Source organism: Aulonocara stuartgranti (assembly GCF_965226115.1).
Source record: "Aulonocara stuartgranti genome assembly, chromosome: 4".
Lineage (NCBI taxonomy): Eukaryota > Metazoa > Chordata > Actinopteri > Cichliformes > Cichlidae > Aulonocara > Aulonocara stuartgranti.
Genome location: NC_138942.1, coordinates 3,304,267 through 3,328,470, shown reverse-complemented (window position 1 = coordinate 3,328,470; position 24,204 = coordinate 3,304,267). Strand labels below are relative to the sequence as shown.

The 24,204-nt window shown below is 43.4% G+C and overlaps 1 protein-coding gene across 3 annotated transcripts in view; it reads left to right on the top strand.

Annotated features, from left to right (window-relative positions):
- Window positions 1–24,204, top strand: part of LOC309704600 (RNA binding protein fox-1 homolog 3-like) — a 352,816-nt gene that overhangs the window by 210,616 nt on the left and 117,996 nt on the right. For all 3 annotated transcript variants that reach the window (XM_082529847.1, XM_082529845.1, XM_082529846.1), the window contains exon 6: window positions 9,810–9,919. In XM_082529847.1, the coding sequence (XP_082385973.1) occupies window positions 9,810–9,919 (110 nt within the window). The remainder of the gene's footprint in view (window positions 1–9,809; window positions 9,920–24,204) is intronic.

The following is a 24,204-nucleotide window of genomic DNA, read 5'->3' as shown; positions in this document are numbered from 1 at the left end:
CCAAAATTACCCCTCCCCACATCATCAGCCTTTGCCTTCGTCTTCCCTGCGTTTCGTTAGAAAGAGGAGAGGTCATAACACCACTTCCAATTATTTTCCCAACTATCCCGAAACCCCCACGACTCAGCCGGCCCACGCAGCTCGGACCAAAGGATGGTGCCCATTGCCAGTGACCTATTAATCTCTCCACTGTAAGTGAACAGGCCTTTGCACTAATGAGGAATGATTAAAGACAGCAATGAGCCATTTTTGGAACAGCTTCAAAAAAAAGGGATGCAAAGAAGAAAAAGAGATCATTTGCCACGATCAACAAGGAAAGGACCTTTCCAAAACACTGGCATGAAGATGCAAGCACATCCTTTTAATTTTAATCTCTTACGGTAGCATCGGAGAGCGTTCGTCTCTTTTATAGAATATTCGCCTCTTTGGAGGATCCGAATAGAAAAAGCTTTCAGCAGAAAGTCTTTAATGCTAAAATATATCAGGGTTAATTTCTAATCTGTATCCACTAGTTTCTGAGGATTTGCCTATAAACCCAATCTGAATCCTGGTAGCTGGTGGCCTGCTTGATGTTGAGGTTAAAACGCAGTTTAGGCTCGCGATTCCTTTGTTCTTCTGCAGGCTTAGACTCCTACAAACTTGTCTGTGTTCATAAAAATTACATATTTAGAAGTTTTTTTTAATGGCTTAGATGTAACTCTGCACCTTTGCATCCTTAAGTATGCATGGATCTATGAATAATTAGTTGCTGCTTTTATCTCCACCTACCCCTCTGCCTCACATCTGCAGCTCCAACATACCTGCTCACTTTGATTCGGCTCAAACGCTGCAAAAGTACTCAGCGCTACACAATGGCGAGTTGTAATACTGAAGTAATTTTACAATTAACCCCAAAAACAGTTTTGTCAGTGAACAGTGAGTAAGTTACCTTAAGGTGGAATTGAAGGTAACTTAATAAAGGCTTACATTTTGAATCAGCTGAATATATTATGCTAATGTTAATGTTACGTCATGTGGTATGTCTGAATCCATGTTTTTGAGTGTTGTTGAGGCCAGATACTGGGTTGCATATAATTGTTAATTTAAAGATTATTTTTCATTCTCGAAGTATCTTAATTTTTATCAGGTATTTTTTTTTTTTTACATTTTTTAATATTTCATATGAAGGAAAAGACAGATTACGTGATTAAAATCGTGTCTCAGATTTAACTCGTCACTCTTGGTGGATGTCCCAGTTCTCAAGCTGGGAGCCGCAGCTATAAAATATTACACGCCGTAGCGTTCGGCTTTCCCGTCATTAGATGGCAAGCCGTGGAAAAAAATCCCAACCAAAGCACATTAGGTCTGCTGAGTTCTCCGCATACTTCCTGCCATGTAATGTACATAATGCAATCAAAGAGCAGCCATGTTTTTTGAGGTCAAAGATGACTGCCGCTGTGTGTTTTCTGCATTGCGCTTTGATCTTTACGAGCTCCCTCCCACCTCCTTTTTTTTAATTTCGTTTCAGCTGAGAAACGTACATTATTTTCACTTTAAATTCAACAACCGACCCATTGAAAGCAGGTCTGTGTTATGAGAAAGGAAGGACCACTAAGAATCGCCCATGGGCAGTAATGCAGCAGTTTTTTTACTGTATGTAAGTGTGTATACATTCTGTAGATAGAAATTGGGCCTAATCAGCCCTGCGGCTCTCCAACAGAGGAAAAAAAAGAAGAGGAATCCACTTAGCAACGTGGCTAATTTGCATAGCTTTGAAGAAAACGGGGTCTGTGTTTAGTCAGCTTAGATGGCAAAGGAACGTCAGAGTCTGACACTCAGCGGGAGACAAAGCAGCTGACTGGTTTCTCTGACGTTCAGGCTGGCTGGATGACTAGCTGGCTGCATTGGTATTGCTTTGATGTACAAGGCACCTCATCAAACTGTGTTTATGAAGGTGCAGATACTTTGGTGGTTGAACCTGCTGAAGCAGTAGCTGTCAGATTTTGTGAATTTAAAAAGTGCTTCCTAAAAATTCAATTTGCTTCTTACTGCATATCTGTCAGGATGGAAAAATATCTGAAATAGCTTTTAGACCATTAAATATAAGGTGGTAAAAACATAATCTAGGTCAACAGGGCAACGATTCAGCTTTTTTTAAGCCTTATTATCATTTATGTGTTTCATTTTGGTGTTAATTACTCGTATTAGAAAATTACAGATTGGTTTTATTTTCTTTATTTAAAATGTGCTAAAACTAGCCTGTCACAGGGGAAAAACATCTGTTCCACCTGACAGTTTGTTCCCTTTAAAGTTGGTATTTCCTGCTGTCAGTGAGCTAATTGAATGCTTCAGCTGATACATCTACACACAGCATTTATTAGCTGTCTGTCCTCGCCTCCAGCTGTCACAGCCTCGTTCTGCTCAAGGTCTCTTTCTGTTAAAACGGGGTTCTTCCTTCCCACTGTCGCCAAATGTTTGCTCATGGAGGACTGTCTGATTGTTGGTGGGTTTCTCTGCATTATTGTAGTGTCTTTACCTTATAGTACAAAGAGCCCTGACGTGACTGTTGTGACTTGGCGACGTATAAAATAGCTGAACTTAATTTAATTCAGTCCATCACAGCCACTCACGTGATTTCATACCAGTTAGAAAGTTACACTAGCAGTAAACTACAAAAGACTTGAAGGACATCCCAGAAGAAGACTCCAACTCTGATTGGTTATGCACAATAATATTGCAATATTATTATATTGATTATATTATATTGCTTTCTTGCTTGGAAGCTTGTGGGCAGATTTGGATCACAGTTTAAAAGTAATATTAAGGAACTGTTTAAAGTAAATTAAATAAATGCCAAGACCAGCTCTGGTTTCACAGTAGATAACAGGGCTGCACCAGGAATACCAAGTGGAAATTCCAGTCACTGAACTGGTCCTCAACAAACAAAGCTGCAACTTCCAGGGTGAAAAACTGAAGAATAAAGCCAAATAAAAGTCCCAAAGACTGCAGTTCCTGCAGTGGCGCGCTGAGGCTGAAGTCCTTATCAACTCCTATGTTAAAACAACCCAACAGCAATAAAACCATGTTTGCACCCTGGTACAACAAACAGTTTTGCCAGAGTGGCTGTTTGGCCAGCTGGTCGTCTTTCTAGCTTAACAGTTAATGTAAACACACCAAATAGTTTTCCTGTCAAACCCAAGAAAAAAAGCAAAAAGTGTTTAGTCTTAAAAACTCTGGATTTTGTTATTGGTTTGGAAGCAGCTCAGTTTCAAAGTGTCTTATAAAGAAGTTGTATATCATATGCAACAATGAATATGAAATCGGTCATCAGACCGATACCCCGTGAACAACACTGACATGGCCACTTTGATATCTCATAAAAGACCAATATATCAGCCAATCATAACACATCTGACACCCCCTGTCTTTCTCTCTCTCCTGACCTCCTGCCTTCAGTCTCTGCATCTCTTACAGCACAGCAGGCTTTGATTTAAGACCTCTGCAGCAGTTTATGGTGTATATATCCTAAATGGACATTTTAATAGGCTTTTACTTTTTTTCATTGTATTGTGCAATGTAAGCAGTAATCATAAATTATTATAATCATAATTTGTTGCTGCCGGCTGAAAGCCTTGCACAGTATCTCTGAAATGTCAAGTTTTCACAAAGAAAACAGCTCCGTTCAGAGGCTGACCAGCACGGCACGTGCGAGGATTTGAGAGGATTTTAATAAGTGGTGGTTTTTAGTTAATCTCGGCCCGTATGGAATCGAACGTACCTTAAAGTAAGAACGTCAAATTAAAACAATGTTCTGTAAGGCTGAATGTGATTATTCTGCTAGAGTTTCTGAAGAATACCACTTGTGTCCAAATGATTTGAAGGAAATTTGTATACAGTGATCCACAAACACATAATGCAGCCCTAAAGACAGAGAAAGGGGGCGGGCTTTAATATTTTACCAACTGTAAACATCACAAAGCTGTTTCGAGGCCAGGCTACAGAGTCTGTGTGACGCTATCAAACATTCAGCTCCTCACGTTGTAATGAAGGAGTGGGAAACTGGACGTTGAGGAGTTAATATCCTCCAAAAAACCAAAAACGAGCACATCTGCATTTTTAGCTCGCTCCCATTTTTCTTCTGCCTGTGTATTTTTTATTCATATTCCCCGTCTTTGCTCTGGAAACTGCCATCAGGCTCAGAGGCAATTTACGGTACCTCTGAACACGTCCTTAACGGTACCATCATGCGTTCATCAGTGCCACCGTGAACACAATTTTATTACTCAATTTGATGCCACACAGGGTTCATTCCCCGCATTTTTTATGCATTGTGGGCTGAGCTCAAGCAGAAAATAATCTGGACAGAGAGGGCTGTGTATTACGGCTCAAACGGGATAAAGCACTGACAAATTCCGGACCGGAGGACTAGTGAGCGGGGAGGACAGGGAGAAAGAGAGATTAAGAGCTACACCATTGTTTACCTCCTCCTCTAAGGTGCAGGATACTCTGTCGTTTATAAATGTTGGTAGCTGTTATTGGTTACCTTGCAGGCTTTAGGGGAAAGAGGAAAGGAAAATGAAAAAAAAACTTAGGGAAAGACCCAGGAGGGGGTTCGATACAACTTTAATAATGCGTAGCAGGAGCTAAATGAGCCATTCTGCGGTACTTTAAGACGTCTTCCCTCCACCCACCCACCCCCACCCACCCTCCGCCTCCCCCCCCTCACGGTCTCAGGGCCTGAATTATTAAAAGTGTTGTTTTCCCTTATTGCATTGCAGCAATGTGCCTCTTTGCTAGAAATGAGCTGCACGTTGTGGAGTTTGAATTCTTAAAGCGACCCACCTCCAACGGCAAAGCCAGGAGAGGAGCATGGAAGGCCCCCAACACACACACACACACACACACACACACACACACACCCTTATGACCACAACGTTATGCTCAGATGGCTCTCTTACGCTTCTCTTATATAATGCACGTTGTGAACTAACTAGTTTGTTTTGCTAAACTGTGCAGGGCTGCAACTAATGATTATCTCCATTATTGCCTAATGGACATTACACTATAAAGTGTTGGAGAATGGTGAAAATGCCCATCACAATTTTCTAAAGCCCAAGGTGATATCATTACAGTTAATTGCCTTTTTCCCCAAACAACAGTCCCAAACCTACACATATTCTTTACACCATAAAGGATGAAGAAGCAAGTCCTCCCAATTAAGAAAGATGGAACTAAGGGATGTCTTTTATGAATGTTTTAGTGCTGTCTAATAATCCCTTTAAATATTTCAGATCCAGCACTCTGCATTTTCATATTAGTCAGTTTTTGTTTTCAAATAAATGTACCCATAAATGCTTATAGCTTTGTTTTTAGAAGGACTCGGATTAATTATAATGAGTCACAGTTACTGTAGCCACGCTGGCCAAACTTTCCTCTCATCTCTTTAATTCATTCGGCCTGTAATTGAGCTTTTAACTTGATTTTGTTGAGACAAATACGTTCGCGGCTGAACCTCGTTTGTGCTGCAGAATATTCTGGAACAAACGGGCTGCGATGGACTAGAAATGTATTTTTTGAATTTTCTCTAGGGCTCAAGTGCAGACTTGGTAAGATGGAGAAATTTTCAGAGCTGTCAATACATCTTCTCTGATGCACTGATGGTGCATTTTCATGATTGCATATATGGGAGAAATATAATAAATATTTGAACTGAATCCACTTTTATCCAAGTGAACATTTGTTTTCTTCTTTAGAAAAGTTTGAAAATGATCAAGTTTAAGATTGAATCTTGACATTTAGAATAATTTATAAGCAGATTCAATCCTGAAAAACTGATAGCCGCGTAAACCTTGAAATCTATGTGGAGCAAACTCTCCATATATTGAGCCAGACTCAACAAGGCATCACTTAATAAAACAATACTTTCTCCTTCCCTTTTTCTGCTCTTGCAGGTATTGTACATGCCCGGTGATTTGGGTATTAAATTTGATGCCTGCAGTTAAATCTCTTGCTGTGAAATGCAAGAAATAAAAACTCCGAGTTGTAGATAATGCAAAGTACAGTAAAGCACGTTGCATGCTCCTACCCCCTCCCTCGGAGCCACACGCATACACTTGCATACCCCCGCCAACACATACTTTAATCACACAATTAATAATTAATCAGAGGTTGGGCTCAATGCTGTCAAGCCTGCAGATGAGAGAACACCCAACTGCTGAGACAAGCCCTTAAAAAAGGGGATTAATAACCAAAAAAAGGAAAAAATGAACAGCTAGACAACACGTCGCTAGTTAGGCTCAGTTTTTCTTAAAGTTGAAGGAAAATACAGACGGTCCACTGGCGCGAATAGGCAGCTTTGAATGCATTTTTTGTAAAGAAATAAATAACAAAAGCTCGCTGGCTATAGAGTTCTGCAGAGTTTGTGAGGGGGAAAATTAAGTTGTCGCTTTTATGTGACATTTTCTACATGCAAATATGCAAAATTTGATTATGTGCTCTGTCTCCTGCGTATAAACACCATCAATAAAACTATAACAAACCGGTTCTAGAAGAATAGGTCAGGGATGAGTATGTATTATTTGCGCACCGCATTACAGCCGGTGCACTGATTGATTTCAATGCATTGCATCACTCTGGAATTGATCATACACCCGTGATCATTGTGTTCAATTTATTTATTCCCACTGATGCAAGTATTTTCCAACACTTAAAAGTCATCGGCGTCGGTGCCCTCTTTTTTTATCTCTGTCAGTCTCGCAGTGCTCTGTTTCCAGTGTTGCAGCAGAGAGCAGAGTGTTTACCCAGCTGTAATTACAACATGCACAATGACCTCATTCTGCTGTGTCAGTAGCGGTAATGTATAGCCCTTGATGTTAAACTGCAAAGAAAAATGGTGTGCACTTATTTTCAATATGCTGACTACATTCCCAGCATTTTTTTTTAGACATGGCCGTGAAGGCAGATCAGAATTTGATATAAGCACTGGTGCTCCTATTTATCTGACAAGGTCTCTCTGCCTTAATATGCATTCAATAATGTGAAATGATATTAGCTGTAGGAGCTCATTGACTGTGCACTCAGGGTCTCTCGGTGTCTCTCCGTCTCTGTCTGTAGCACGCTCTTTATCTGTTTCTCTTCCTCGTGCACACATACAGAGAAGAAATGGGGGGAAAAAAAGAGAGGAGGCTTGAACCGCGGATAGCAACAGCAGCAGAGCAATCACACCGAAGCAATGCCCCCCACGCCTGGCCCATTAATAACAGTAATACGCACACCGCGCCCAAGCCAGCACTGCCGAAAGCACCACTGACACTTTAATGGGCATTTTTTACTTTTGTTTTTAAATAATGCATGTGCTGCTTGTCAGCACTGCTTCACTCCACCCCTGGTGTGCCTTTGCAGCGTTCCATTGTGCAGAAATTACAATGGAGACCTGTGTTTTCTGTGCCGCCTGCTCCGTAAGCTGCATTCATCACGTTCATAGGGACATCAGAGTGCGGTACATCACACTCTCGGGGCCGTGTGTGTGGGCACGCATGCCACGCATGTGTGCGTTTTTGTTTGTGAAGGCACCTCATTGGCACTGAGCTAATTAAGAGCGTCTTTGAGAGGGCGAACTGTGATGCTCGGTGGCACCGAACATGACTTATAAAGAAGGATGATGCTCTCTGTGATACAGTAAACCTGACAGTCCGCTAGCGGTTTGGTGTGTCTGCCGAGCATGCCACTGTTGTTATGCAACTACGAAAACCTCATATAGACCCCGAAGTATTCGGGATCCTCTGGGCTCACTTGCAGTTAACTTATTCAACAGTAAGAGATTCATCAATAAGAGAAGGTTTAATTTTCATTCGTCCGGGGACCGGTGCGGAGCGGCAATCGGTGATACATACCATAGCGTTTATGGCATAAGTTAATTTGCTTTGGCCATCCTTGGATGGGCAATAAAACGAGAACAATAAAACGAACACAAATCAGCAAAACACAACAAACTCAAAATTATACACATACATCATGGCACAACACACAAAGTTCAATACGAAAATATATATTTTTAAAAACGGCTGAGATGATACACAACAGCACGAGGGGCGATTCACAGAGAAAGAAGATGATGGTATTCAGCTCCTGCTCGTTCGTGACTGCATGAAAAAGTGTGGTAAAAAGTTTCGCTTTGAGTTTAAAGCTAATCGCACATTAAACGTCTCCGTGTCCAAGTGTGGGTTGACACTGTTCAGTGGAAAAGGAATGACATGAGTTTAGCCATCCAATAGATTAATTAACATTTAAACCTGCAGTTTATTGCTGTTTATTAGTATTTATGCATTTTGTAATATCACCCAATCATATACTCAGGTGGGAGAGAAACAGCTATAACATGCTAACAATGATTCAGACGAGAGCATCAGTGGATATCAGTGAGTACATACTAATGATATTCTATATATACAATATTTATACTGTACTCCCAGGACAGGTAGGCATATCTAGCATGTATCTTTCTATATTGTCAGCAATGGATGCACTGCCATTCTATTATGCAATAATGCTCATTGAAATCCAGTTTCTGTATTCTCAGCCAGAGCGGCGCTTTGGTGGACTGTGTGTGTTGTGTTTGTGTCCTGTTTGCTTTTTTTTTTGTGCACCTGCTGTAAACTGAGAATATTGAGGGTTTGTATTGTAATCATACATAAGCCCCCCACTTCTAAATTGGATCCGGAGCTGACCAAAGATGTATTTGCACATGGTAAAACTTAATAGGAACAAGTAGGCACGGGGACCAACAAATTAACCGTTGTTTAACTTTGAGTCTCGAACGGTGCAGATTTGAATATCGGGTGCTGCAGAAGCTGCTCGTTTATTTCGGATCACAGACAGTAAAGGTGACGGACGTCCTCGGCGAGAGCTGCAGAGGTTGCGTCGGAAGACTTGCGAGACAGGACGTGACTTCGGGACTAGCACCCTCGAAAATCAATTTTTCAGCAGTCCCCTGGTTTTTGAATTAAACACCAAAAACATGCAAATTTTATGCCAGCGTTGCACTTAGTAAGTTAGAGTATGGCTGTGTCACTTTCTGCGAGTAATTTGCGCCGGCCTGAACACAGATTACCAAGGCCCATTATTAACCCGTTTGGGTAGCATCTGGGTAAAACGCACATTTCTCATCAAACTGAAAGCTTCGGTGTTTTATTTGTGCGCGTTATTCTCGAGATCCCAAAAAACAGAACTGTAAATTGATCATACATTGAAACTTTGCCAAAATGATGTGCCTCGGTGAAGTGCATTTATCACAGATCACTTATTGTGACATTTTAATAGTAGTCCCTGAAGTGCTACATCTCACGGGAGAACCGAGTCAAGACTATAATCGCAAAGGTTTAGGAGCAATAACTGTTTTATTTTGGGTTCATACTTTTGAGCTGATTCCATAACAGACACGGGGTAGTTAAGTGGTTATAGAGGATATCCTTTAAATGTGATGGTGGTCAGTTCACGGTTATTTTCTGGCGTATTAAATGTTCCCCACTGTTTTCCTGTTGATACTAAACCTCATTTGGTTATTTATATTATGCTGGTAGATCAACTTGACCCAATTGTGTAACTTTATTGATCGTAGCCAAGCCACCTATCTGTATTCCTTACTGCACGTAAGGTCAATAAACCTCAAAATCAATATTTATAACAATCAATGTTGCATTCTCTATGATGCCTCTTCCTGTGCAATGATTTCCTGCGATTGAATTGCTTTATTTGTGTTTTTTGGAGGCGCCCCTCTGCTGCTTCTTGTCCGTTTCGGTGACACCTGCTCGTGTTTCTGTGTGTCCCTGCAGGAAACACGTTGTGTAAGTCAGGAAGCATTGCTGTCTTCGGGAACGTGGTGTACAGCGGACTGCTGAACGATCACCTCTGGCATTTGGGAGTGCCCCTCTTTACAAGACTGGTAAGAGCAGCAGGCCCCTCTGTGCACACTTACCTTCACTTTTGTTGGAAGAATTTCACGCGCTTGTGTGGAATCTAACAGGTGTGGAATTCCCCGAAGCTTGTAATGTTGTTTTTGATGCCCGCTCTGTTGACATGTGTTAGTTAAGGTTAAGACCTGGATGTGAATCCTCTGCTGTGGATGTAGGAGACGAGGAAAACCCACCACACACACACACACACGCACACACACACACACACACACACACACACACACACACACACACACACACACACATGCATTTCATATTAGACTTTTTAAAAGGCATAACTAAGATGTTTTCTCTGGCCTTAAAGTGCAGGTGAGCCCACCTATGGATTCAGTTCTTCCCCAGCTGGCTGGCTGGGTGTGTAGCTAGTAGTGCTGAAAAAAGGCTGGCTAAATAATTCATGAAATTTAGTTTTACGGCAAGAATTTTATAAAAATTACAAGGTTTTAATTAAGAACCGGAGCGGCTGAAGCTTGCATTAAGAATTCATGATAAATGTCTATCCCTAATTGTCAAAGGGAAAGCGAATGTTTGTTTTACACTTAATCTCGCTGATGGTGGAATGTGAGCTTAGGAGATTCTTGTGAACGGCATAAACACGAAGGATCACAGAGCGATATTCCAAAAGATGAAATCCAACGAAGCCCTTTCCCTTCTTGTTAATTACCCTTTTTCTAAGCAGGTCGCAAGTTTTCATCAATGTTTATTATTGATTAAATCTGTCGTTGTTGCTGTCATTTATGAGTCAGGAATTAGCGTTGATTGGTGCACAAGGGTTGCATATAATTGGGTTACATTAAATAGATAATTCAGCTGATCTCATAAATGTCTAATGTGAAGCCTTGTTTGATTGTCAATTAATGTCAAACGGAGATGCAAGAGGCTGTTAGGAATCCTGTTGGGTTTGCTTGTGTTGCATGTGGCAAAGCTACTCTCATTGCAGCTGTAAGAAGAGCCAGGAGTTTTTACAGTGAAATGTATATTTAATATTGTACGCGCTGGCGAATTCAAAGTAACGCTGGAGCACGCGTGCACAGCGAACGCTGGTAAACAAGTCTTTAAAAGATGTAACAAAAAGAAGGACATCAAACGCCACAGGTAACAGAGCTTTGGCTTCTAATTAAACAGAAATTGTTTTTTGAGGAAAATGTGCCTGTTGTTCTTAGCTATAAAGAGTAGAAGGAGGAAAATGATTAAAATATTTCATGGCTCAAAAGTCACTTCATGGTGCCTTTTTCAAAGCCGAGAGTTTAATGGAGTAGGATGCTTAATTACTAGCATATTTACATTTTCTCCGACAAATCCTCCCACGAAGAGAAAGCTGATGGAAAATAACCACTGTGTGACTCCGAGAAGAGTTTACCCCATGACATCGTGAATATATGGTAAAATACATAAAAGATGGAGACAGCCACCATAGCGTCCAGGTTGGTTTGGTGTATTTCGAGGCTCGAGGGCAAGCCGCTCAATGACGAGCACCCATGCAGACTATCCAAGTGTTTCAGTTTTTGTTGGTATTTGCAAGACAGATGTGATTTAAAGGAATTACTGTGTTGCATTATGTAAATGTTAACCCAACATACAGCTGCTTCTAAACCAGCCTCCATATTAATATCTACGATGTTTACTGTGGACTGCCTGAACAAGCTGAAGCACATGCTTCAATAATCCACAATACATTTAGTCATGCAGAATCACGTGAAAAGAAACAATAACAGGTGCAAGTATGTAACACGAATGAGGTGATGTGCACAAATGTTTAAAGTAAACATTTAATAATATATTATAATATGTACGTATAACAGACATAATGTGGCATCCGTGCAGCTTATTGATGTCACAATGCAAACAGGCCTGGAGGATTAACACAAACAGACCACACACGGTGCGCTCGCAGTGTGAAGACACCTAATCCCCGCTGTCGTTAGGTTAACATCCTCCGTGTCGCTCCTTTGCACGGCGAGCAGCGGCCGAGCTCTGAGCCCGCAGGAGCACTCGTTGAAGTAAAAGGTTCGACTCCCGGCTGCGCCACCAAGGCGCGGCCTTGTGTAGCGCTCAGTGTGCCCGCTGCCGACACACTAGGTCCGCCCAGCAGTGGTATCAGCATGACACGCGGCAAGCCTTCACATCCCCAACACACAGCTCCTAATTACTGCACAGCCCTGCCAGTTTGTACCCCTAGGCCAGTACTGACTGCTCAATGCCAAGATGTAAACACTGCATTATTAACACGACATACAGTCTGTGCACACGGCTAGGTTTAATGTACTCGACGTATGTCTACATGGAGGCATTACTTTAGTGGGATTCTTTATGCGAAAGCATACAATGAATTTATTGTCTTCCAGACAGCGAGTTCCAAAATCACCAGATGGGCGATTTGCTGCGTATAGGGTAATGTATGCTTACAAATGATGTTTAATGATATCTTCCAGGGATAGGAAGCAAAACATTACCATTTTCAAGGCTAAATATGCAGGCTGTGTCAGAAAGCTGGAGATACAGAATTAAGTAACACACTGTCTTTTTTTTCTTGTTATTTTATGCATATTTATTGGCTGCCAGAGCGTCTTGATGGCATTACACAATATCTCGTTTTTTTCTTTATGGCAAATCACAGTCCAAACATAAGCTTTGCCTACTTATCACCAATTCTAATATATTTTCATATGAAAAATCTCTCATGTGAGTATTATTAGCAGAGTGCTCTGCCCCTGCAAGTGCCGCAACTTCCTGTCAGTGTGAGAATAATAAGGGAATGGAAATGTAATATGAAACTTCTTCAGCACACAGAGATAAAGAGGAGAAAGGGCTTCGTTTAGCCGCTTGTTTCTGCCTGCACGGCCTTCCCCGGCGCCCTTTCCTCACGTGACGTGTGCTGTATAGAAATGTCAATACCTACCTGTGGAGCTGATGGAGACCCATAAATCGATAAAACGAGCATAGCTGCAGATCCTTGGCCGCCAAGTTGTAAAACTGGTCACTCCATAAAGTGAAGTGTGTGATTAGAGAAAACCAGCCTGGCAGCATCAGAGTGGAGCCGCCGTCTTCCTTCGGGGCTCGCACCGGCTCGGTCCGAGTGTTCGGGCGAGCCGGCCGCGACTATAGCCCAGAACCCCGCGGGGAGCTCGCAGGGATGAGAGCGAGAACTCTCATTGTCTCCTCTGGTGTCTTTCTAACGACGAGATCTGAGTGTGGCTCGACAGAAGATGCTCTGTAAGTAGCGGCGCTACGGACGAGAGGTGAGATCGGCATAAAATATTAAGACGGCAGATCTCGAGCCGGCGACGGTCGGAGACAGACGGACATTTTAGGCAGAACACTCTGTGTGTGAGGCCTTCACTTCCTCTTCAGTTTGAAAGCTCCATCTTTATAATGGATGGCGGAGTCTCTGGGGAGTGTCTAGACTATGGTGGGAAATCTAAATGGTTGGGAAAGCCACTCCAATGCTCTGTAAGTAGGTGGAGTATGGGAGAAATGCAACTCAGAGAGGTGACAGGAAGAAGGGAAAAGCATCCCAAACAACACCGTGTTTACCTGCATTGCACTTCCCTTGGTAACGGGCGTAGATTCCTAGACAGGAGATGCAGACTTTACGTAATGCTTAAATGCCCTCTGATTCTTTTCTCCCCAACCCTAAGTGGCCTTAGCTCCGGACCGCGATGCTCTCTGTCTGCACCTACACCCACCCCCACCCGCTCTCCAGCCTGTCCTGCTCTTTTTTTTTCTTTTTTGCCTCCGAACTCGTTCTTTTCCTGCTTCTCTCCCCCCTCAGTTATTTATGAGCACGACTTGAAATAGACTTCAGTATTTGATAAAAGCGTGATCCTTAATCTGAGTTGCCTGAGAAGTGCATTTCATTTTTATTTCCCATCAGAGATTGATGGAGGACTGGGGCGGTTATCCACTCTGTGATTGCTAATGTAAATCCATTGACTTCTGGTGGACATATATAAAGATATGGAAGCCTTGCATGTGCATCCCGTGATGCCAGTGGGGAGATTGCGTGCGTGCAAAGCAACGGAGATGCTGGTTTGTGCGATGTGATGGAGGGGGGTGGTGTAAGAATTATATGGCGCGTGTCTTGATTTATGAAAAGCTTCTTAAAACATCACAATATTTGCAAAGTTACTAATTGCGGTTCTTTGCCTGTGTGCCATTTCATATTTCACCGCTCACTTGTGCTTTTTCTGAAGGAGGAGGAAAAAAATAAAACGGGTGATAAATTTAAGATGACAGTTACACCATATGAATGAGGCCCCTTGTGTATCAATTCGCTCAAAGCCAGCTGCAAATCTAACTCGGGCTCCTTATGTGGCAATTACTGATGGGTAACATAACCTGCATATATCTGTTCTGTTCATTAGGCCAATGTGCTCTATAACTGGCAAATGTTCTTTAGGATCCTACAGCAAATTAGCTCATCCCCCAGGACGTCTTTTATTGGATGATCCGGCTCCAGAGGATGCCGCAAAACCACTTGAGCTCTCCGCAGCCTGCCCCGGTTGCCACAGGGTTAATATTTAAAAGCGCGAGCTCCCAGTCGTGTATTGATGATATGTTTTGAAAATTGCTGAGGCAGGCTCATTGTTACAGTGCTGTCTAGAAGATAGCCAATCCTCCTCCCTCTCCTCCCTCTCTCTCCCTCGTTCCCCTCCCCCTTTATAGCCGCCAGATGGAAAACACACTAAAGCATGTAATGTAATATAGCTTGGCACACACAGAGGTATTTCACACCAACTTCATCTGGCCTCTGATCTGCCACAACGCCACCTGAAAAAACAGTGCTTTTAAAAAAAATTATTTTTTTTTCACCGAAACAAAAACGTCACCAAATCGCAAGTTCGGAGGAAAAGAGGGAAAATAAAAGGCAGAGGAGCTATCGGCAGCTAAAAGTAGAAAACAAGTGGAAAATAGGCTGCGCCTCCCAATTGCCTGTGGCATATTTTAAGGTTTTCTCTGAGAGTCTTTTTTTCCTTCAGCATCGCCTCCTTCTTCTTCTCTTCAATGAACTAAAACTGCCACAACTTCAATGCAACTCATCGCAGTCGCAGACGGTGAAAAGAAGAAAGGGGAGCGATCTGTTAGTCCTCCACTATCACCAGCATCATCCCCAACACAGCACCCCCCTCCCCGCAGAGATCCCCACCACGACTCTCAGCTTCCTGCTCTCCCCCCACCCCCCACCCCCTCCCTCACAACTCTCCCCCCTCCACCCCCCGCCTCCTCCCCGGGACGCTGAATTTTACAGTACCGTCTGCAGGATCCCGGTTTGTTCGGCGCACTCCTCTATGCAGAGCAACACGGCTCCGGTGGAGGAACGCTGGAGGCAGCTGTCAAGCGCAGGCTGCTGCTCCTGCTGCTCTAGTTGAGCCTCGGTGCCGTACCGACTGATTTCACATTCACCAATAAGAGACGGCACAGGGGGGAGAGAGAGAGAGACGGAGAGAGAGAGTCTTGAAGTGAGTGGTGTGGAGAGGCAAGTGGAGTGGAAGAGTGTCGAAAGAAAAAAGAGGTTACAACACCTCCCCAGCTCTCTTTCCTTTCTCCCGTCTGCTTTCCCCCCCTCTTTCTTGTGTTGGCTCAAAAGAGGAAGAAGAAGAGGAGAGAGAAAGGGCTCTTTTAAAAATTAACTGAAGAACAAGCTGCTTGTCAAGAGAAAGAAACGAAAAGAGAAGAAGTGCTGGGGGACCTCAAGTCAAGCCCCATTGAAGAGTTGAGAGGGAGGGCTGCCTCAGTGGAACAGGGACCAGTAAAGCTCTCTGTCCAAACGTTCGGACTCCTCTTGACACCCACGCTGGCTGGACTGGTCCCAGCGCTTAGCCCCGCTCTCCTCCACCCGGCTGCCCACACCTGCCCCGATTCCACCATGATGATGTACTTTTGGGTGAGTACCGCACCACTAAAGTGTGGGTATCTCCTCCTGCTCACACCGCTCCGGTATGCACAGAGTTGGCGTGTAGAACGTGTGTGGCGCATGTGTCAGAACGTGTTGCAGCCCTTACATTATATACAGTGTGAGTTTGAGCGTGTGTGCGTGTGTGTGTGGTGCAGCGCCTCCCACATGCATGAACAGAGCTGATGGTTTTTCCACTCTCGTGTGTTTTATTGATGTTGGGTTGCTGCAGCCAGAAGCTACAGAGGCCTGTGTTTACCCGTCACATTTGTTCAGCCTTTAAACGAAATCGGATGTTTGGGTGCGATTGTTATCCACGCCAATACCTTCACGAGTTCGTCAACTTCCCCCCCCCTGATTGTCAAACTACCCAGCATGCAGCTGAAACGGTGTCCCTCCGTCTGAGAACGACGCTCGGGGTCTTTCGGGGACACGTTGTGATTTCCTCGCCTGCGCTGTTTCTCCAACGCTTTTTGTGTGATATTGTTGTTTTCCTCGCCTATATATCTAAGTCAGGCAGAATTTCATAAATTAAATGGCATTAAGCGCAGAATGAGGATAATTACAGATTGTTAACCAGAGCTGCTGATTAATTCTCTTTGAGATCATGTGTGATTAGTCAGATTGGTTTTGTCTCCTCGGTGGTTTGTATTCTCACCACAACAATACCCGCCCAACGCTCACTCTGCTTTTGCATTTGTGCTTCTTCTTCTTCTGCTTTTTAATCTAAATTTCTCACTGATGCACACTGCAGATCACTTTAATCCCCCCAAGTTTTGCTAACTTGTATTTTGTACCTTCACAGAAATACAAAGTAAATGAATATTTTCAGCCTTGCCACTGTAAACAGTCTGAGCTGTGATGCAGTTGGAGATATGTCTCCTGCAGACTGTGTGTGTGTGTGTGTAGCTATTGATCGCTAGTTCAGATTTCTGGGGAGAGTGCATCTTTTTGGGGAAAAGCTACTTTACAAGGATGACTCCATTATGAATGACTTTCTACTCGAACCACTTTTTTAAAATATGGAAGTGAAGCAAAACATAAATAAGCAAAGTATGCTATGCACATTATGAATGAAACAGCCCTGGCTATTGATTCAGAGCTCACGTTTCTGGAGAAAGAGGATGTTTGGGGGCCAAAGTTGCTCCAAGTGGTGACGCGAGCTCACATTCGAGCCTCACGCGAAGCTCTCCTTTTGTCTCCGAGCAGAATGGAAGTGACAGGACGGCGTATGCTTTCCAAATTATGCCATAACTAAAAGAACGTAACGCAGCGTGCGGTGCTCGTGTGCTTTCCGAGGCCTCGCTGCTACACAGGCCTCTTTGATACTCTGAGCTTTCGCCTTGAGATGTTTTCTGGGTGTTGATGCTTATTGAAAGAGGCTCATCACTGTCTGCAGCAGCTCACCGATCTCCACCTCCCGTTTCATCACGTATTCCCCCTCCGGCCGGTCAGAGTGATGACCACACGCAGATGTAGGCTGAACAGACCGAAGCGGTAGTGCTGGCAGTTTACAGCCCTGCAGGCTCATCACTGTAACATGAGGCTCCGTGTACTGCAGTGGGCTTACTCTCATCGTGTTAAGAAAAAAGAGCTTATAGTAAAGGATCTATTGCATCTGTGAGCGCATCCATTATGCTAAATTAAAGTTATATATCTTACTACTTTCGCTTTCTGCTCACTTGAGAAGCAACATTATTTTGCTGAAAGCGTGGAGTCAATACATGACTCATGACTCGTTTCATCATTTTGCCTCTAAAACTTCAAAATCTTTGAAGACTCTGCATTTCTGAATGATCACAGAAGTCAAATGTCTTTGTGATGATTTTTCACCCAGAGCCTAAAAAGAGGTCAATATTTCCACAACGAGAAAATCATACAAGGAACAAAGTGATTAATTAACCACAAGTAAAAATAACCAAATGATAATAAATTATTAGCTAATTTCTAGAAGTTTTTAACGTTTGCAGCTTTCAAGTATGAGATTGTCTTCCTCCTACTTCTTTATCATAGGACATGGAATATTTCCGGCTTTTTGACTCTTCTTTGGACAAAATAAACAATATGACGAAGCAAACTTGGGCTGATTTAAAAATGAGATGAATTTTTTAAAACGTGTTTAGCTCACCAAATAATTATTGCATATTATTGTTTATGCAGGAGCCTCTAAAACATTTTGCAGACAGATATTTTACACAGGAGAAAATTTCCACTCGTAGCTCTCACGCAGATGTAGCTGATGTGGGCTTAACCTCGTCTGACGATGCAGACTGACTTAAATATTTCCACTGTGCAGGAGCGGGAGCGACTTCCTTGTTGTGACACGAGCCACCATCATATAAAGGTTTCCACTGGCCTTTAAGGATACCATACGATTTTAGGATTTAAGGGAAATTATTTGGAGGACCAAGCCTTTATTGGGAGTCACTGCTGAGTGTTTTAAAAGTTTAAAAAAATATAAAGAGTCCGGCTTCCCACAGCACTCCAGGAAGTGGAATTAAAGAATTATGGATTTCTTCTCACCTTGTCTGAATTTTGCGTTTCCTCAAGAAAAAAAAAGGTAAAATTTGAAACACTCAAAACATTTTCTGGGGTACACAAAAATGAAACTGCCAGGGTGTAATAACACTTATGAGAAAAGCAACATCCCATCCAGGGAATGATTTACTATACCATACCTGGAGTGTATTTCATGTGTGTGTGCGCGGGAGTAAGCGAAGTTGTGTTAGTCGGCCAGCATTTAGCTGCGAGAGGAGGGTGCGACTGGCTCCCGTTTGAACTGCAGGTGGCGAGCATTACCTGCGGTCCCTCCGGAGGCCTGTCAGCCGTGCATCAGTCTGGGGAACCTGCAAACTCCCCTCATTAGAATATTTATTCACCAAGCAGATGTTCTTATCCAGGGCAATTACCTTTGGCTTACATTTCCCTGTTGCCCACTGATATAGATGAATGTGTATACAAAGACGTCCCAGGTTATGCATGGGACCCTTGGGTGCCACCCACCATTCCCCGCATATGCGCGACGGGCAAGCCGGCGACCGTCTGGCCTGCCACGGTGTTCAACCTAAAACCCAAAATCAGCTCCACTGTGGTAATTGGAGGAAGTGGAGGCGACATCTCCTGCAATGGCCATGCAGTGATGGAAAGATGGCCTGTATATCATTCTCTCCACCCGGCTGTTCCTTTGCATTAGAGACAGAGAGAAAAAGGGAAGAGGCATGGAGTGGAGAAACCATGCATGCTTCTGTCCTCCCCTCAGTGTGATGAATAATTTAGCAGTGCAGGGCCCTTGCTGTCGAGTAGAGATGGTGGTAATGGGGAGACTGGATATATATGGCATGCCAAGGAGCGATGGTTTACGTTAGACTTCCCCAACCAACGCACTCGAGTGCGCCGCAGACTGCTCACACGGCGTGTTTGGCCTGTATTAATGTTTTGTTTTTATTTATCGGGGAGAAAACCGAACCAAACAACAGCGGACGTCGATGCGCGGCGGCTAGCGACGGGGCTGGTTTGAGGCTCTGGAGCTGTGGCCATTAGCAGGAGTGCATTCCCTTTAGGCAGATGTTCAATCTCGGGCTGCATTCAACCAAAGAACAACTTGGTTGACTGAATTGTGCCTTCTCTTCAACCGATCGAGGGGAAATAAAACTGCAGGTTATCGCTAGATTAGCTAAATTGGTCTCGGTGTACTCGACCTGCAGCCTTATTAGCCTAGATGAATTATAAATAAACACAAAAGGCCTGTATTTATAGCACGCTGAATCACGCTAGGCTCGTCGCTGTTGTCCTTAAGCGATAACAGCAAAATCAGACATTTGCTTTTACTTTTACACGATCCGTTTGCTCCTGAGCTTCATGATTTCATTTTTCTGTTTTAATGCAAGAGGAAGTTTTACATCTAGCTCGGTTTACCTGGATGTGCTGCAGATGCTAAGGCGTCCTGTAAACAACCATCACACCAAATAATAATATTAAGATATATTTAAACCCAAAGCAGGAAGTCTTAAACACAAATTTTGGAGGAAAAGTCCAGCACAGACAAATTGTTCTACCCTTTCTAGCAGTGACTAGTCAACGAGATGATTGAATGTTGCTGCCCTTGCTAGTCTGCAATGAACAATGGCTGCAAACTGCTGGTTCTAAGACGCTACAGTGTTCGGGTGCTGGAGTGCTTTAATGGGTCGCTGAGGCGTGTGGGCACTAGCCTGCAGAGAAAAAAGGCCGCTACTGGTAGCTACGCTAAAGTTAGCCATACTGATCTGTGACTGATTTGGCATCATGCTGTGCACTGTTATACGCCACGTAACGTCGGAGCAACAGTTGAAATCCAGTTTGATTAATGAATGTGATTAATGGTTTCAGAAGGCTTACAGTTTAACCTGGCCTGTGGGTTTGAAGTTAATGCAGTTTTTTAGGTGTGTTTTTACTTTAAATGGACTACTTGGACTTTTCTCTCCCACTAACTGACTAGTAAAGCAGGATTTAGATGAAACGCGAAGCTGCCGGTTGAGCTGTGAAATGCAAAGAGCTGCAAAGTTTACGCACGGTCATCTATTTTAGCCAAACGCAGTGTCGGTTAGTTTTGAGCCAGCTCTGATTAAGAAATGAAGTTTGGATCACGCAGTCTGCCTTCAGCTGGGCAATTTTTTCTTTTTAGAGGAAGTCTATTCCTCATGCTGCCAAAAATAATGGATTAATTCTCCTAATGAAAATAACACCAGCAATTGTCCAGCCAATCAGAATTGCAAGATCAGGTGACCATCCAATCAACCAGCCGACCTGAAGACCACAGCCTCACTTTAATTAGGACGTGCATGTGGTGGAAGTGATATGAAGGTAGATTTCCTTAAAAGATGAAAGCAGCGTGGAGTTTCAGGCCCAACTCTGTGCACATATAAGAAGTCCCGTATGCATTTCATGTGCATGCATATGGCCTGGTTGCAAATGCTCAGAGAGACGTCTGCAGCCTGACCAGCAGGAAATGTTGAAATTCGTGATGGACAGCATAAAGAGGCAGAGCTGATCAGCCATTCTGGGCGGGAGAGCAGCGAGTCCAGGCCGCTGGTTTCATATTGCAAGATGAAGTGCTCGCGATCGTTTGTTAATGTATTAATTGATCTGTGTCCTTAGACGGGAAAATCAGAAGTAGTGTCACGTAGGCTCTTTAGTACTCCCCGAGACGCCTTCATTAGCAGCTGCTGGCCAACTCTCCACCCCCATTACAGGACCGTGTTGCCACACACTTTACCTGACTGCTGTAATAACTTTAGACATTTCTATCTCCCCGGCAAGACCTCCGACAGCCCGAACAGTTTGAGGGCTTAACATCAAATGTGAGGCGCTTCTTTGAAATTCACCGCGGGGGGCCGTGTGCCGTTGTTTTGTCTGCTGGTTGTTGCTCTCTTTTCCTTACGAGTTTGAGTAACGGCTGTTGCAATCAGTCATTAACTTCCAGCTCGACGTTTTATAATCTGGACGGCACACATGCCTTTGTAGCAGGGCTGATGTAACGACGCTGCTACAAAGCTGAGCTAAGGAAGCAATGGGAAGTACATCCAGGAACTGTGTTATCTCTTTAACCGCTAATACCAATGAGGTTCTAGCAACTTCACCGACGAGCAAATTGTATAGTTCTTTTCCAGTGTAATGCCAGCTGCATAGAAAATCAATTCAGTCAGAAAAATGAGGCCAGTAGGCTTTTATTTTCCTCCTTTTTCGGGATAGCGGGGCTCCACCCTTTGTGCTCTGTGGGATCATTAGTAATCAGTAGCTTTAACATTAATTCTGTCAGCTTTTGGTCTCTTCCCCTTGGGGCTAATGGGTCTAGAGCCCAGCTAATTGTGATTAGGCTCTGACAGCAGGTTTTACTTGCAGGATTTTCACACCACAGTCCTCTTTGATATGAGCTGCACAGCTGATAAAGAGATTAGATACAGGAAGAGAGAGTGTATGGAGAGGAGGGAGGAGGTAGGTGTTCTTAAACTACAGAAAGACACCTACACGGGGGAAATCACTGGTGAGTTTAGCAGAGGAAAATAGATCCGGACGCAGTAAAAGCCTCGCGCTCGCTTATTGCACCTGCTATCATTAGCGCTTTTGTACACATGGTCAGCCTCCCAGGGAAAAGTCATTATCCAGCTGTGCTGTTATTTTTCTGCTGTTTTCTCCTAGTGGAGTGTGACTTCAGGGCTATAGCCAGCGCACCCTTTAATGCCTCCAACACAATAAAGGACTCTAGCCTTAATGATGTGGGATTGGATGGCCATGCCTCAGGTTGTCCGGGGTCTTGTGAGCTGTTACTGCGAGCGGCCATTTTGCCTCGCCGCCGCCGAGGCTCGGTGTCAATTCAAGCCCAGCCATTCCAGAGGAGGCAAAAATAAAAATCTGATTTAATGATTAACTGCGGCTGCGTTGTTTAAAGGGCCCTGGCTCTCTATCTCTCTCTCCCTTTCTTCAGGCGAGCGAGAGAGTGAGGGAGCGCAGGCTGAAAAGCAAAACAACGAGGAGAGGAAGGAGCCAGCGAAGTAGTAGGATGGATTGTTGCCAGTGCACGCCAAGTTGCCAGAACACGAGGCGATATCGTCTGTTTTTCGCTCTTGACTGAGTGAACAATCCTGCACGAGTGAATCAGGAGACGTGCGATTGTGCAGGATGATGTTCAAAGCACTCATTTTACATCTTAATGACTCGGAGGATTAAATATTAAGGTTACGGCTTCTCCGGCAAATGAAACTGGAGCAAAAGTTGAACGATTTTTTTTTTCCCTTCCAAATTTTAAACAACACCTGAGCTTTAGCAGCAGGACGACGAGTGAGTTTGCGCATCGTAGCGTTTAGAAGAGGCTGCCTTTTCTCTCTTCCTTCATTTGAACAGAAAGACCTCCAAAGCCGAGTCATATGCTGCTAATTCTATTTTTCAGCCTTGTTATTAATTTATTCAACTTTTCGCGGTTGCCCCGTTGCACCTCCAGTAACTCCACAAGTCTCTCACGGCAGTCCTTCATCCTGCTCGGCTGCATTGCAGCAGAAGGCGTGCACGCTGCTAACACGCCTGTGCTGTAGATATTGCCCTGAAGTGTCAGCTCTCACATACAGAAAAGATTGGAGGAGAGGCCCCTGTGAGAATGGCAGCAACATATCCGCTGGCAACCTGCCACGCATGACAAGAAACCCACTCCTGCCCCTCTCTCACAGCAACAAATGTAATTTGTGTGTTTCCCCCAATTTTAGACTCGAGTACTCGAAAATTCTTTTTGAGTTTTAGTAAAATTAAATAGAAAACCTGTTGGAAGGTTTATTTGATTTTTTAGCAGCTTTATCACTTTAGTTGTTTTTAAAGTTATAATGAGGGGAAATATCTGAAAAGATTTAAAACAGGTATTATCGTTAAAGGTAAATGACTCACTGTCGTGTGGATGTACTGACCAAGTGTACTGCGTAAGTAAATGATATTTTAAGTGTTATTAGTAGTTTTCATAGATACATTGTTTTTAATAGTTATCTTTAGATTCCATCCATTTGTCCAGGTCGTGGGGGGAGCAGCTCCTCCTCCTTCAGACCTTCTGCTGGGACACTGAGGTGCTCCACAGTCATGTGTGTTTTATTTGTTTTATGCTCTTAAATCTTTTGGGATGTAGGCCTAATTTTTTTTCTGTTTCTCCCCCCAAAACAAACAAAAAACAGACTTGCTGTGTGTCATCTTTCACCTGTGCATCAGTTCAGGGTCAGCAGGTGTATCTGTTGCTTTCCTCAAAGATATAAATGTCAGTTTGGAGGGTTTTCATAACCCAAAGGTTCTTCTACTGTACAGTAAAATACACACATATATATTTGATTAGCTACTATATTTGTAAGACGCTCAAGCTTTGGAAGTGCATTCAGGGAAAATTGCTGAACTGCCGTTTCTTTGTCTGTATATAAAAAGACATTTCTTAAAATTAGCTCGTGTCTGCACCCGTCAATATGTCTGTGCCAAATATTTACATTTTTACTAGAACATGTCGATGTTCTAAACAGATCCCACCGCAGCCTGGACCGACCGCATTCACTGGAGCACGGTGGCATTTATAAAACACATGGCAGTAAAACCAAGTGAACAAACCTTATGTGTGGAAGAAGCAGCTGAATGCAAACCAGTAGCTGTAGATCGTACAAATATATGAATATGACGCATCATCTGGCTGCTTCTGGTCTCAGAATTGGCCTCTCGGGATGACGGTCTGACAGTTCATGTATGGTAAAAGCAATAAGCCTGTTTTACCATATATGGTAGAAATCTGTCTAATTTCTTGTTATTTTTGTATATTTGATGAACAAAGTGGGGTTTTTTTTTTTTCTTTTTTGGGGAGTTCGGTGTCAG